The 16,996-nt window shown below is 37.5% G+C and overlaps 1 protein-coding gene across 12 annotated transcripts in view; it reads left to right on the forward strand.

Moving 5' to 3' along the window:
- LOC109419679 (titin) overlaps nt 1-16,996 on the forward strand; it is a 556,752-nt gene that overhangs the window by 382,726 nt on the left and 157,030 nt on the right. For all 12 annotated transcript variants that reach the window (XM_062853862.1, XM_062853867.1, XM_062853868.1 and 9 more), the window contains 2 exons: nt 8,903-9,067; nt 9,145-9,903. In XM_062853862.1, coding sequence (XP_062709846.1) covers nt 8,903-9,067; nt 9,145-9,903 — 924 coding nt within the window. The remainder of the gene's footprint in view (nt 1-8,902; nt 9,068-9,144; nt 9,904-16,996) is intronic.

A 16,996-nucleotide genomic window follows, 5' to 3' on the forward strand; every position in this document is an offset into this window, starting at 1 on the left:
TTTTGTAATTTTTACCTTAGTGGTTAATTTGCCTAAAAGCACAGACAAACAGACGTAACACTCTTCAAAACGATTTGGCACATGCATTTAACGATCAATCAGTATTCAATCGCTTTGACGTTTGCCAGTGTACACGTTGCTGAATGATGTAAACGAAAATTACAGGCACTTTGGTTAGTAGTGTGCGTGTTAGACAAACGTCAAATCGAAATCCATCATGGCCGCAGTGTCGCGCGCGGTTCTACCAACAGGTGGCAGTGTGCTCATTAAAAAGACACCGGGCAAAAGTTTTTGAAGAATTTCCTCTAACAATTACGTCTGTTTGTCTGTGCTTAAAGTGCAAAAGAAATTCCCTTGTTTACATGAATGGAGATAGAGCATTGGTGTCTTTTGCACAGTTGCAGAAAAATGTATTGTTGGAGTTTTCCGAACAAACTTACCTTATTTGCTCAATCTTGAGAGTTATGTGTCATTAATCTACGGCAGTCCCTTAAAATAGTTTTAAGAAGAATTTTTCTTAGGGATTTTTGGGAACTTAAGTGTATTTTTCAAAGATTTTTGTGATGAAGTACCCTTCCTCCTGATCTGAACGAAGCTTGTATCTGAACTTTCGAAATCCCCAAAAGAATCCCTATGGAGTCACGAAAGAAATCTCTGGAGAAATCACTAGACGAATTTTGCAGAAGTTCTTGTGGAGAACCAAGGATTAAGCTGGATTTATTGCTGGAGTACATCATGCAATTACAGCTTGAAAGCAGCCTTTTCTTTTATCTCACTCATCCTCCTTGATAAATAAGGACTGTATCGGAAATTAACTATAAACATTCAAAATGCTCTATCTCGAAGCACGGTTGGTCTTTTTATTCCGGTTCTTCTATGAAATCTTCAGAATATAGTTAAGTTTAGAACAGCTTGAAGAAATTTGGAAAATGTTTCGTATTATTGAAAATGTGGCTCTATGAGTATACCACACAAAATAACAATCTGTACAAACTGCATTTTTTTGGAATTTTTTTTTAACGTTTCAATCATTTGTAGCGAAAAAAAATTGTACGGGGAAAAATCTAAAAAATAATGATTATTACTAGCACTTATGTACACATAACATATCACTTAAAACCGACTTTTAAAATTCTTATTTTGGATAGAAAAACTTCCAACATTAAGAATACGGTCTTTCCCAAAAACACCTACTTTTTGGTCGAACTTTGACGCTCTGTTTTAAATATCTTCAGAGGTTTTAAAATTCCGTTCTCTGGTAAAACTACCTCTTCAATAGATTTAAATACAAACCCAATCGAAAAAATAGCAAATTTTCAACTTAACGTATTTTTTTATTTGCGTAATCGTTCTTTGTAGACGTATAAAAAAAGAGTTCCTCGAAAAATGGCCTTTTTTCTTTTTCAAGAATTGTCCTAAACTGCGGAGGGATTTTTTCTTGATAAAAATAATTTTCCTGTATCATGAGCATTCTGGAAAAGAATATATTTGCGCAAAAATGAGAGAAAAAATTGAATATTTTCCCACAGTTCTCGCAATTTTAAATTTTAAGGAGGTGTCCAAAATTTTAAAAACATATGTGCAATCTTTGAGGTAAAAGTCCAAGTTAAATGATTATTTTTTGAAAATCAGAACTGCAATTCTTTAATTAAGAGATTTATATAGTATCTCCAAAAATAAAGTTATGTTTTTTTCGAACAGCTTATTTTTCAGGAAATTTTGAACGTTTATAGTTAATTTCCGATACAGTCCTTACGAGAAAGAGCGGTATAAAAGATGTGGCACTTTCCCTCTCTTCAATGCTTCTCTTTCTAGTTTTTATTCCATCAGTGATTTCTTCAATGATACTTTAAGATTTTCAGAGATTTGTTAAAGGATTCATCCAAGAATTTCCCTTCAGATGCTAGGATGCATCCAAGAATTCTTCTGGCATTATTACTAGCAATTGTTACTGGGATTCCTCCAGCGATTCCTGCTGTAATGTATTCATGCATTTCTGCAGAAATATCGAGTTTCTGCTGGCAATCCTTTTTAGATTATATAAGGAACAACTAAATACTGGGATTGCTCTAGGTTGCAACTGGGATAGCTATAAACATTTCTGGCAGAAATCTTCCAAGAGACATTCCTGCTGAAAATCCTTTAGAAATCTCAGCAAGAATTTCCGTTTTTAAAATACTTGTTTTTAAGTAATTTCAAGAAGGAATTCCATCAGTAATTATTGGTGTACAAAGAGCTATTAGAGGCACCTTTGCTGAATCCTCTGAAGAAATCATAGCAGGAATCCCTGAAAGAACTTCAAGAGGACTACTTTGAGAAATTTTAGGAACTAATTCTGAATGAATCTTAGGAGAAATTTTCGCAGAAACCCAAGCAAGCATCCTAACAGGATAAGAGGAGAAATTGATGAAGCAATATTTTAAGAAATACTCTTGAAATTCTTCCACGAATGCCTGATAGGATTCTGCTATAAATTTCTGCATGGATTCCTCCATGGGTTTATACAAGGATTCCTCTGGAATTTGTCCTGGTGCTTCCTTTAGGGATTTCTTTACAGATTCTACTAAGAAGTTTGTTACGTTTGTAAATTGCTGTCAACATTTTCATGGACAATTCATGTAAAATTCTTAAAACTATATTACAAACGTAACAAGTTGCTCTCATAATATCTCCAGAAATTCTTGCTGAGATTCTTTAATGAATTCCTGGTGATTTCTTCAGGCATTCCGCTAAAATTTATCTAGAATTTCCAGGTGGTATTCCTGCAGTTGTTGCTTTGAGGAGTCCTCCAGGAATCCCTGGAGCAGAACTTCTTGGAGGATTCCCACCACGAATGCCTGGAGAAATTCCATCAGCGTTACAGGAGCGATTTCAATCAATATTTTCAAAGGAATCTTAACCGATATGTAGGGTAAACGCTCCCTTAGTGGAGTTAGTACTAATAGTGGTGTTAGTGGCAATTTAGCACTATTTCGACCAAAAAGCTAGCAAATTACATTTTTAAAGATGCATCATACCTAATTAATGACATTCATTCACTTTTGTGTTCAGGAATTGTCGAAAAACCTGATTTAAACAATTATTTTTCTTAATTTGTTTGCTCCTTTGAACCTATAATGGTGGTAGTGTTTCTATAGTGGTGGGTCCCAAAAGAATTCAATGAGATGCGCCACTATAGGAACCAATGTTAAATTTTACCACCACAATAGGAACCGTGTACCTATAGTTGGTGCAAGTGATTTATAAGAAAAAAAACTGAAATAAACGATGGTTTTTACATTTTTCCTAACAAGTTTAAATGAAAAACTACCGATGAACGTTTTCTGATTTTTTTTTATTTTATGGTATAATCATTTTTATTCAATTATTTTACTACAAGCAGCTACTAATAGCACCACTATTGGTACGTTTACCCTATCTGACAAACTTTTTGCTTTTTTCTACACCTTGCTTTTAAACGGGCGCTAATTGCACTGTTGGCCACATAAGGGTTAAGAGGATTTCTAGTAAGAATACGAAGAGAAAATATCTATAGAAAATTCAAAGAGCAAGAGAAAGATCTTATGATAAATTCTGTAATTCAGTAATTCCAGAAATAAATTCTGGATAAATTTCTGAAGGAGTTACAGTAGATATTGATGAATCAATCTTAAATTTCTAGAGGTTATCCCAGAAAAAATCATGGAGGAATTCTTGGAAAAATCTCTGGAGAGAAAGGAATGTTTTAAAAATGCTTGAGGAAATCACAGAAAGAGGAATTCTAGGAATCGTGGTGGGCATTCCTAGAGGATTTCCAAATTCCTGAAGGATCTCTTGGAGAAATCCGCATAGGAACTCTTAGAGAAATCCGTGAAAAAAATCTTTGGAAAAATTCTTCACAAATGCTTGATGGGCAAATCTCGTTGAATTGATTCAGAGGTTTCTCCAAGTATCAAGGAATAATGAACGAAATCGCTGATGAAAAGAGCGGACAGAACAATGACATGCCACGTGAAATTTAATAAACTATTCTTGTAATGTATTCTTAAAGCCTACTCAAGCAAAATAAATACGAGTTTGCTATTAAGAGTCCGTATACGTGAACATCTTCGTAACAGATCTTCTTGAGGAACCGCAAAAGAATTTTTTTTAGGGGTTACGAATGAATTTTAAGGAAAATCATCTTTAGGGTAACAGATTGAATTTTTGGAGGAACATCAGTAGGAAACTTCAGAGATTTCACCTAGGAACTATTTTGTAATCCCTTCAGAAGTTCTCTTCCTTTTCAGGAACTACTTCTAGTATTTATCCAGATATTTGACCGGAAATTCATCACAAAGTTCTTGTTATACTCCTCAAGTATTTGTTATACTCGAGAATTTCTCCCAAGTAACATTTTGATGACCAATTTGTCATGTAACCATCATTAAGCCAAACATATTTTATGATGGTTTTATGATCGTTTTAACAACCTTCTCTAGTCTATTTGACTAAAACATATTTCTCGGGCTCTGAGATTGTTGGAATTTTTTTAAAGGTTTTTTTTTAATTCTCAGATCTCAAGCAGATCCTTCTCAGGTTTTTTTCATTTGAAATCCTAGAAAGAACCACAGATAAAGCTCAAGGATGAAGAATCCCAGAAAAAAGTTCTAGACGAATGCCAAAACCATTCCTCGGAAAATATTAGGCGAACCATCTCGAGAAATTCCAGAGGAAACATCTGGAGAAATCTCATGAGGAATTCCTGAAAAAATCCTAGTAGAATGTCTAGGATGAATTCCATATAGAATTATAGTAGTAATCAAAAAGAAATCTTGAGAAATCTCACAAATCTTTTGGGGCAATCCTAGAAAAAAAATTCTGAAAATTCTCAAAAGTTGCTCCAAGCGGAATATTATAAAAACATTATTAATGTTCAGGAGAAATCACTTAAAAATGTTTATATATCATCAGAAGAACTTTCAGAAAGAATCCCAAAAGAACTATTTGGAGGATCGTTTTCATCAAGAGTTTTCCTAGAGATACTCAATGAAATTATTCAATGTTTGTCAATTCTCATTGATTTTTAAGGACATTACAATATGACACGTTGTTGTCTAATTTGCAGCTGTTGGATCAAAACTTTGAGTTACCGTATTATTGAAGGGGCAAGAAATAGCGAATGCCACAGCACTGTGGTCTAAGGTTTGATTAAAGCAGTTCCAAACTAGAAAGGAAAGCACAATATCAACTCTCTTTGCACCATTTCATTGTAGAAACTGGGAATTTATGATCACACCATACATACCATACCAAACTTGCCCTTTTTCTTACGTTTTAACCGAATTCTCGATTTTCAAAGTTTTTTTTTCCAAAATTTCGAAAATGAGCTTTACAAAAATACCTTCGATGCTGTTTCTTTTTCACAGAAAGTTTTGAATATCCGTTGCATCCATATTTCATAATCGTATCATCCACATGAAACCAGTTTTTATGAAAATTTCCAAAAATTTCAATATTTCAAAATGATTTAAGGATCACTTCAAAAATACTTGATTTTTATTCAATTATCGGTTTCGACAGGAATAGGTATGATAAGTGTGTGATTCTACAGTCAACAAACTTGCATCGATGTCCCAATGGGAGGAAGAGCAACCCTTTTGTAACCGACATTAAAAAAAAATAAAAAGGTCCGAAACGTCGGAAAAGATTTAAAAGTAACACTGGTCGGCAGTGGGTAACACACTATGGCCATTTGCTTCATTTTAGATGGATGTCGACCCGCCGATTTCATTTCGCTGATTCGGGATGTGACCTCACCTGTGACCTGCTTCTGTAACGCGTACTGCTTTTGAGAAAACATAAATTCTTCCAAAGTTTTCCATATTTTCATGAAAGCATATTTTTACTGTAAAATTTAATATGTTGCTGATGTACTTTAAATTGTATGTGTGAGTTTACTAGTTTTTGATCTACTGAATCCATATCTTCTCTTAGAACTTCTGTTACACATTCAATTTTTGAGTAAAACATGTTCTTTTTAACAAAACTTTTTATTTTAATTGAAGGATACTATTTTCCTTATGTTTTTCAATTGAAACCACTATTCATTCAAACACTTCCAAATTGGCGAATATTAGTTTTGATAAGCAGACGGAAATTTATAAAGGCAATAGTTTCTTTTCTATGGGAGTCTCCAGTTAGCCTTGTGGATAAGGCTTTGGATTTCCGTTCCTTTGACGGCGGATTCGATTCCCGTTCCGGTCGGGAGCTTTTCTCGATTCCTCTGGGCACAGTATATCATTGTTCTTGCCTCACAATATACAAATTCATCCAATGGCAGGCAAAGAAAGCATTTCAATTAATAACTGTGGAAGTGCTCAAAGAACATAAAGTTTAAGAGAAGTATGCCAAGTTCCAGTATGAGCCATAAGAGAAGAAAAAGAAGCTTCTTTTCTATGAAAGTATTAAACTTTGTTATCAAACCCCTATTTTTCTCAAAAACTGAAAGAGTTACAGGAGTTCTGAAGTCAGATTCGGAATAAGCGGGAAAATGAACCGAGTGCGTGAAAAAAAAAATCAATTTTGTTGACTAGTGAATCACACACTTATTTAATTACCTTCAGTTTTAACGCTATTCTGCGTAAAATGTAGGAATTTCCATCGTTTTTTTTTTAATCTTATAGGTACATAGCCACCGCGCCTCTAAACAAAAACGATTTTTGCAAAAAAAAAAGGTGAAAAGGATACGGGTTTAACCCTCTGCTTCCCATGGTTGCTCTAGAGCACCAACGTTTTTCAACGAACTAGTCACAATCGGAGTTATATGAATATGATGTAGCAATTTTAAGAATATTTATGCAGCCTTATAAGGTTCACCCTAATGTCAGTTACTTGTATGAATAGTGAAACTATTGCTGCTTAATCGAATACCTATTGGTAGTAGTACATTTGTTTTTCATTAATTTCGAAAAAAAAAATGGTAAATTTAGGTTAGGGGCTGTTCATAAACCACGTAGACCAAAATTTGGCCATCTCAGAACCCCCCTCCCCCTCGTAGACTTTTGTTCATACAAAAATTTGAAAATTTGTATGGAGCGTAAACTTTGGCCAGACTCCCCCTCCCCCCAAAAAAGTCTACGTGGTTTATGAACAGCCCCTTACGTGAATAGAAAAATCGTGCTATTTAATAGATTCCCACCCTCCATGGTTAAGCATGGGCATTTCTGAACCCGCTCCCCTCCAAGCTGTCCACGTCGTATATGAACGACCCCTATGCAATAACTTTTCTTCAAGCACTATTTTGGGAACAATACTTTTTTGACATATAGCCTATATGTGATAGGCTATGAGTACCCTTCTTCAGCCTGTGTCCCAATGTTCATCCTATTCCAAGACGATTTAAGTACCGATTGTTTTCGTTCTATTTGTTACCGTGTATGCCCACTGCTAACAAAAATTACAAAAAATAAATAATATTAAAGAAAAAATAACGCCTATCAGCTTTGTAGGATAAAAATGGAAGCACTTAACTTAAACCTTTCGTGACGAACCAGCATAATTGTGCTGTTGAGCGGTAACAGGTTTGATTTTTATTTCATCTGTATAGACTTTGTTTGAAGTGATGCAAACTGTTTCCATTATTCAGCCATTAATTATACTTGTATGTGTGTAAACATACTTTTGTTTGCGATGCCTGTGGGATTTACCACAACAAGGTAAGCAAAAAGTGTACAAAAACCGTAAAACATGAAAAAGTTTTATCTGTCGCATATTTTTTTTATTTCCGATTATCTAGGTATTCAATGCTCAAAATCAAAAGATAAAAAGAAGTTCTTTCAAATAAGGAAAAATAATTGTTGTTTTGTTGAGAAATCTAAGAGTTCTGGAGAGCCAAGTTTGAGCCATTTGTTTGGAGATTTCATTTCCTTGTGCTTCGTCCCGAAAGGGTTAAGAAAGTTTCCGTTTCCCTAAATAGTCGTTTAAAGTCGTGGGAAGGAAATGGATTGCTTCAAAATTGTAGCGTGATTGTAGCTATTCTATCATATGATTATCATTCATCATTCAACAATTTCGAACCTCCGTTGTCATCCACAAGAGTGTATAAATACTGTCAAACATCCGCGCGCGTTTTTCCTCACCCACCTGCACCACTAGCTCTTTACAAACGGTCCCATTCACCGCAGCATCCCAAACAGCTGCGCCCAGGCGTAGGAAGTTGCTCAAACTATAGCGACCACCAGAGATGGAAACACTCTCATCGTGAATCAACTCGCGAGTGAAAAACCAACAATCGGTTTATTCACGGTGCCGAGAGTAAATAGTGTGTGAGTTTATTCGCACCCGCTTGCTTCATGAGTATGAAGCAAAACAAAAACAAAACACTCATGAATTTTTATTCGCGAAGAACAAGCAGAGATGCGGGAATTTCATTTTAGTGCGATTTTAATAGCAAAACAAGTAATTATCCATCAGATAGTAGTGTTTTGTGCTTCATTGTTACTGAAAAGTAGATCTGTCGGCTGCGTTAATTCGTTTTTTCACAAAATTGAAAAATGTTCAGAGCTGCTTCGCGAATCAATCACGAGTGCGACCAGCTTCGTTAGCTCGCGAGTGAAGGAAGTGTGAATATATTCAGGCTTTTGTTGTTCACGAGTAGGATAACTTTCCATTTGTGTCTGCTCAGCTACATTCCTCACTATTTTCCATCACTGGCGACCACACAATCAAAACACAAACCGTCGAGAGAAAAAAAACCGCGCGGTCCCTCATCGTCCCTGTGATGGCCAACAACACCAAGCGACAGGGCAGCTGTTTGGATGCAAATATCATCCGAAACAAAAACAAACACACTATCGCATCACCGCCGCCACCACTGCCCTATCCCTGATGTGTGGGTTCTAACGAAACGGTTTTCTGCTTCTTGTTCTATTTCGGTCAACAGGTCGCCGATCCGTACTTGCTGAAGGCGCGCGCTGCGCAGTGCGTCGATCGAACGCTCACCGAGCTGAACGCGCGCCAGTTGACCGCCGCCGATGAGTGGGAACGCTGGAACGCCCGCCAGCAAACGGACGCCAAGCTGAACGACATCATGGCCGCCAACATGGAGGTATGGGGATCAGGACCCGTGTGGCATCCCCGAACCATTCTAACGATTTTCCTTTGTTCTTCTCTGACCTATTTCAGACTCTCGCAGCAGCTTCCAAGCTGGAAGAACAACTCTATCCGATCTTCAACACCGCGTCGGATAATCCGGCCGATTTGAGTGCATTTATCGCTACAAAGCTCAATCAAATCCAGTCGGATATCCGATCGGCGGAAAGTGAGCTGACGAAACGGTTCGAAACGATCGATCAGCTGGCTGTGGATGGCTCGGAAGTTACGGACAAAGTGGTTCAAGTGAAGAATAGTTTGAACTCGATTAAAACCAAATTGCACACGATTGCGGCCGACTTCCATGAACTCGCGTCCGTTATCGATCGCTTCCTCAGGTCAGTGTTGACCTGTCGGGACAACATCAAGGACTACTTCGCCAACAAGCAGCCCATTTCCGGGCCGGACAGCGTCGAATCGATCACCAACAGCTACGAGCAGTTCAAGCAGAACACGATGGAGTACTTCCGAAATTTGCTGAAGCAGAGCGAGCAGATCATCGAGCGCATCAAAGTGCAGGAACCTCCGGGCGCGAAAGAGCAGGATACGGACAAGATCATCACGCTGTTGGAAAACCTTCGGACGTACTTCGAGACGCAGACCGAGTCGGAGAACTCGGAACTGAGGAAGCAGCACGCGGTCATTGCCTTCGACAGGAGTTTGAATGAAGTTCGGGGGGAGATCAGGGATAAGTTGGATCAGGTTAATCGTGGTCGTGGACAGTACGGAAACAATGTTGACGGGGCGCACCGTAACCTGGCTACGCTTGATGACTTCGAGAGGAGTTTGAAGGTGAGTAACGCGTAAAAGTGATCTTAGATAAGTGCCAACAACCGATGCAAAAGTGAAATGCAAACCATCCACCCGTCATTCACAACTCAACCCCTAACTGTGATGGTTCAAGGTTAAACATTTGCGATGGCTTCAAAGGCAAAACGGAGAGCATTTTTTGATGGCGTAATTTGAGTCCATTCGCGCAAAAATATCCGGGGAAAGCTGGCGTCACTAATTTCTCGAAACGGGCGTCGTGTTTTACGATCAAATGTGCAACTTTAACACCGTCAGAAAGTTCTGCTTTGGCGTCATTCCGTGTAACGAATCAGCTGTCGAATGGAAATGTTTATTTCTCTCTTCCTTTTGGTGTGACGTTGAATATTACTTTCTTGCGGGATGATATTGAGATTTTTCATTAGAGCGGTAAATGATTTTTGGTTTTATTGGCTGTAGTTGACTGATACAGTTGATTCACGAATCGTGTGCTGAATTTCACTCCAATTCATCCAGTGGTTGGCAATCTCAGGTTGACAACACGCTCTCGGAATCCTATGAAGCTTTGTGAATATGAAGACTTTGTATTTAACAGAATCTTTGCATACTTATTTTTTATTCATCTGGACTAAAGTTTTTTGATCAATTTTGATAAATCAGTGCCACTCAAAAAGACTTACAAAAAGTGATGTGTTGGTGACGTTTATCAAATTGTTTGAATTTCCATGTTAAACATTTATAAAATTGAAAAATCGATTTATACACACCAAAAACTATTAAAAAATTTAAAGCCAATTTTCAAAAAAAAAAACAGATTAATCCACCTAGTGGTGATAGCGCCTTTCTCGTCGAATATGTACTCTAAGATATTTCCGTCGCCATAAGCCGAAGTATTCCTGAATTCTGAAAATACTCTAGAACGGAACAAATATTATTATCTTCTGTTGTCACAGTGCTCGTTCGTCAATGAGGGGGTGGAGTTGATAAATAATAAATGTACTTGATGAAAAAAATACTCAAACAATTAAACAACACCGATTAACTCATCGGGTTTGGTAAGAAATTTTCTGGAGGACTCTTCACCTTAAAATTTAAAAATTTATTGGTTTATTCATTTGTGCCCTTCCTCAAAATGTTGAATTCCGATCAAAAATTTCGAAGGGGGGACCCCTCTTGACTTAAGAGAAAATCGAAATTTGTGTCAGCCTTGTTCAGAAAAGCAAGAACCTTATTAAAGCCATAATCGAATTTGGAAACTTATTGATGGCTCATATTCCTATGTTATGTATTATGTTAAACGTATAAGCAGAGCTGAAATAGTAGTTTACGCAACAAGGTGCAGAATGAGGATTTGTACAGCACGAGTCGTACATTTATCCAACGAGGCTTGCCGAGTTGGATAATTACAATGAGTGCTGTAAAAATCGAGTTCTGCACCGAGATGCGTACAACGTTTTTTGCAATTTCATAAATTACCACTTGAGGATAGATTTTAACAAAACTTTCACATCAAACTGCACACTGATGTTCAAAGTCATGTTTAAGAAAGTCTGATCATAGCAGGTTATACTGTGCAGTTGTCACAACCCGGGTAGAGGTTTTTTTTTGTTTTTATTTTTGTGTATTTTAACTAGTTGCTAATTCTACACTCCGGGTAGAGGTGAATGGCAAACCAAAAACAAAAGAATAACAAATTTAATTATCATAACTTATTTTGTCATTCATGAGTTCTTCATGAAGAGTTTAAAACAACATGTGAATAGCATAATATGATATCATATCAAAATATGCCATTCGCTTGTCAATTATCAAATTTGGAAGAATAACTACTGAATGCCTTATTTTGCTACCATAACAAATTTTGCAATTGGTGAGATATTGTTGACCTCTTACGAGTTTGATGAACCATCGCAGTTTGGCACTTATCAAGAACAACATAGTGGCAAAATTTGAATTTTGGTTATTCTAATGGTAACTTTTTGATAGTTTTTTTAGTCGACAGGCGAATAACTAATTTTGATATTGTTCTGTTTTTAATAACTCAATAATGGTATATTTTGCAATTCTCAACGTTAAACTTTTTTGTTCTTGGTTTGCCATTTTAATGTCAAAATTTGACATTCTTCAGTTATTTCATAGAACAATGTCAGTTATTATTTTTGCCCTTTTGTCACTTATTTCAAACAAACCAATGGCAAATTTTACCATTCAGTAATTCTTTTTGAATGGTAAAACTTGCAATTGTTTTGTAATTCTTTTCTTTTCTTTTGGAATGTTTCAAACCTGCGTCCAGAAAGCATCAAGAATTTGATCAAAACTGAAAACAGTGCTGTAATGGTTCATTACGCAACGCAAATCAGTGCTGTAATGAACCATTACAGCACTGATAATTTGGTGTGGGAAAGTAGGCCTTTTCCTGTCAGATTTGCGTGAGGTAAAACAGCCTATTACGATGAGAAATTGCAAAAAAAAAAAATAAACCTCTCAGTTGACTGATTGACCACCTTCACTAGCACTGGATGCCGAACATTAGCAAGATATTTCAGCATTTGTTTTCTGCACAGTTTAGCCTCTACTTTATTATCATTGGTTATACTGCCGTTCTACGCATGATTATCCCATGTTATATGGGATTCCCATATAACATGGGACAATTGGGCGTGGAACGGCAGTATAAGATTCATGTAAAATTTAACAAAAAAAAGTGCAAGCAAGTAAAATTTCCCATAATAAAACCCATTCAAATTTTAACCGTGTACAGAGCGCGATGGCTCAACCAGTTGCATCAAAATAATCCGCAGTAATTTAAGTGCTATAAAATGAAAATTTTCCCATACAACGTTGATTCATCCTACTGTATAATTACGCCTCAGGAAAATGCTGTGATTTGCAAGATCGCTTGAATTCTTATCAAAATTTTGTTCTTTTGCGCATATGTATTGCTTGCATCGATTTTGTTTTGTTGTAATTTCAGCGATGCATATAATTCTGATTCTGCAACACTGCCGGTAATCTTAGGTGTGGTCTGAGCTTGGTCAAAGACTATTTCCTGCTGCCCGTTTATCTGGTTATCGAACATTTTTGATGATTTGATATTTCGCATGTATGGGTTTGGTTCACTTTTTAAACTGGCCACTGCCGGCTAGACATCTGGAAACGGTTTCGGAACACAACCAGTTCAGATATGTTATTTAGAGGATTGATTGGTGATTATCGGTGATATACAGCTTGTTTAGCGTTAAGCGTTTCGACCTACTATTCTTCGGTCATCATCAGAAGCATTCAGCAGGATTCACCCCTTCAACTTCGTCAGTTTACTGTATTAGCGAATCAGATATGGTCTGAAACTATTTTCCTACTTACCGTTAATCTGATCATCGATAAAGCCGCTATTTGGTGTGTCGCATGTCTGGGTTAGGTTCACTTTTTTAATTAGCCACTTCAAGTGGGACACCTGGAACCGGTTCCGGAACACAACCGGTTCAGATATAGTCCTGCTTACCGTTCATCTGGTTATCGAAAAGCCGCTCTTTGATGTGTCGCATGCCTGGGCTTGGTTCACTTTTTTAGTTTGCCACTTCCGGCGGGAAACCGGGAACCGGTTCCGGAACACAACCGGTTCAGATATGGGCTGAAACTATTTTACTGCTTACCGTTCATTTGGTTATCGAAAAGGCCGCTCTTTGATGTGTCGCATGCATGGGTTTGGTTCACTTTTTTAGTTGGCCACTTCCGGCGGGACACCTGAAACCGATTCCGGAACACAACCGGTTCAGATATGGTCTGAAACTATTCTCCTGCTTACCGTTCATCAGGTTTTCGAAAAAGCCGCTGTTTGATGTGTCGCATGCATGGGTTTGGTTCACTTTTATATTTAGCCACTTCCGGCGGGACACCAGGAACCGGTTCCGAAACACTACCGGTTCAGATATAGTCTGAGACCATTTTCCTACTTCCCGTTCATCAGATAATCGAAAATGCAGTGGTTTGATGGGTCGCATGCATGGGTTTGTTGCATTTTCATATCTGGCCCCTTCCTGGGGTACCGGTCCGGAACACCTAAATGGCCATAACTCCGGAACGGCTGGACCGATCTGAACCATTTTCAATAGGAAACAATGGGGCAATATACCGCGTCGAATGAACCATCGGTCGTTGAAATCGGTTCATATTTACTATCTAAAAATGAGGTGACCTTTTTGTACACATACATACACACAGACATCATCTCAACTCGTCGAGCTGAGTCGATTGGTATATAACACTTGACCCCTCCGGGGGCTCTATCAAATTTTCGTTTTTGGAGTGAACATATAGCCTTTCGGTACACCTTGGTGTACGAGAAAGGCAAAAATCCAAATTTTAAATTAACAGATTTTATTCAGAAGAAAGACAATATAATTGTCTGGAAAATCGTTTATATCGCAAAATGGGCACTTTTAAGGATAAAAAATATCCCGAAGACAACTTTTCATGTACTCTTTTCCAAACATGCTTCGTGAAAACTTACACAGTAATAGTTCCAGTCAAGGTCCCAGCATTCCTTCAGAATCCAATAAAATTTAACAACATGATTATTAAGATTTATTGAACAACTCTGAGCTTGAGCTTGATTGATCGGCCGTAGATGCTACGTCAGTATCGCACGACCAGCTACACTGACACAAGGAATCAATGAGATATGTACCGGGGACTAGCAGTCAATCAGTAAGTGAAAGTTGGTTCAACGAGCTCTTTACCTGGACTTAGTATCTGGCGGAGAGCAGGCGAAATGTTTTTCGATAGAATCTCAGTGAAACGGGATTTACAAGAGTCATGTTGTACTAGCAAAATAGAATTTATTGGATGCTTTCGACTGTGAATGCTAATTTGTTTCGTAGGTTATCCACTGACACTGAGGAAGATTACAAGTGGTAGTCGAAATACGCGTATCTGTCAAAGGATAAGCAACATAGGGCGGAATTAAAAGGTACGAAACTGATTACACTCATTCGAAGAGGGTATTCTGCTTAGAGGGTTCGAAAAAGTCGGTACAAGATCATTCCTCTGGAGTCGACCTACTGATACCTGATACCTGATTGAATGTGGGTCTAGCAATCACCAAGTTAGAGAGTAGATGATAAATATGGTGCTGCTTTTAGGTATCTGCTGGAACGGGGTTGTTGACACTTTCCGGTCAGGTTGCACCTTCCACGTCAGGTTGCTGGTCAATGTAGGGAAGGGGAAGGAAATGATGATTGAAATCATTTGTATCCGCATCAGACCGAACATACCTCTGCGGCTGCACAAATTCGTGCGGATGTCGGATGTGGTGGGATATGGTTGGCACTTAGGCAGAGGGTTCACACATTGGTGCGTGGATGCCAAGCGTAAGGTGATAGAATTGTGTGTTTCTGAGAATGTGCGGCACAGTTCGCATGATTGCTTAACTTGTAGGCGTTATCTGATAGATACGGAAAACTATTTTTTTAAACCCGTTTTTTGTTTCTAGCGAACGCTATGAACCATCATATGAACCAATATATGAATGTAAACGTGTTATATATGTAAAGAGAAGGAAGAAAGTACACAGACAGATACAAAGTAGGAGGAATGGGACGGGCCAGGAATTGAACCCAGGACCTCGTGCATACGAATCAGGAGCGGTAGCCATTAGACCTGCAAGCCCGTCATAATTATTAAGACTTATTGAACAACTCTGCTTTTTTGGTGCATCAAAACATCTAGTCTACCATTTGGAACGGGTCAAAGTAATTCAATGTCCTAGATAATGGACACAACAAAAAATAAACTTTTGGATAAAGCCAATGTTTTGGCATAACAATGTATATAAGAAAAGGTTACCATAGTGTATTTTCTAATCCTTTGTCCCTTCATATGTAAAAATAAAATCTCTGGGGCTTTTTCAGGAATATCTTCAAAAAGTTCATCAAAGATATTATATTTTAGTCAATTGATTATTACAGAAATTTCTCTAGATATTTTTATTCCTGTGATTCCTTGAGGAAATCGTGCAGAAAATTAGAAATATTTAAAGGGGTTGTTCGGGAAAACGTCCAAAAAATCCTCTAGAAATTCCTCCTTTAAAAAAACTTTCGATACCTCATTCGAAAATTTTCTTTAGGAGTTACCTTAGAAATTCCACCAGAGCTCCACCAAAAAAATCACAGATAATCTCTCTGGAAAATTCTGCAATTATTACTTCAGAAATTCGTGTAAGGATTGTTTAAGAAATTTCTCCTGGAAATGCTTCGATTAGTCTCTTAAAAATGTTCCAAAGGCTCCAGGATTTCCTTCAGAAATTCCGCTGTAGAAACCCCAAAATTTTCCAGTCTTTTTGAGAAAATTTTGCATAGGGTGCTCCAAAAATACCCCCTAAAGTTTATTCAAGAATTTCTTCTAAAATATCTTTAGAATGTCTTCCTGGGAGTTTCCAGAGCGTCTTTCAAAAATTGCTCCAGAAATTTCCACAAGACCTTCACCAAGGATTTTTTCATAAAAAAAACATTCAGGAGTTTCTTCATAAAATTGATTCAATCTACCTCCACAAATTTCTCAAATGATTTCTTCAGTTAACTTTTCATGGATTTCTTCAGAAAATTCTCCATAGATTTCTTCAGGAAATCTTACAGAAATTTTACCAGAAACTTCTACGAAGAGGCTTTCTGGAAGGTTCCTAAAAAATGTATCTAACGATTACTCAAAAAAAAACCTCCGAGTATTTCATTAGAAAATCTTCCATGAACTCTTTAAGAGTTTCTTCTAGTGGTTCTTTCAGAAATTTCTTGAGGGATACTTCACAAAAATCTTTCAGGATTTCTTTCGGACACTTCCACCTGGGATTCCTCCCGAAGTTTATAAGGCTTTCCTTCAAAAATTACTTGAGGGGTTCTTTCAGTAATTTTTTGGATGAATCTTTAAGAAAATCTTTCAGAAATTCAACGAAAAGAAATATTTTGGGGATCCATTCGGAAATTTCTCCAGGGATTCCTTCAGTTATTCCACCAGTGTTTCGTCTAAGGATTCACTGTGCACACTGAGAGCGGTAGCTACTGCCAAGCTCCGTTTGTTGGTTCCTAGTGCAATTTCGATTGTTCTGGTCAATCACGAAGTAGCA

The sequence above is a fragment of the Aedes albopictus genome, chromosome 2, assembly GCF_035046485.1.
Source record: "Aedes albopictus strain Foshan chromosome 2, AalbF5, whole genome shotgun sequence".
NCBI classification, from domain to species: Eukaryota; Metazoa; Arthropoda; class Insecta; order Diptera; family Culicidae; genus Aedes; species Aedes albopictus.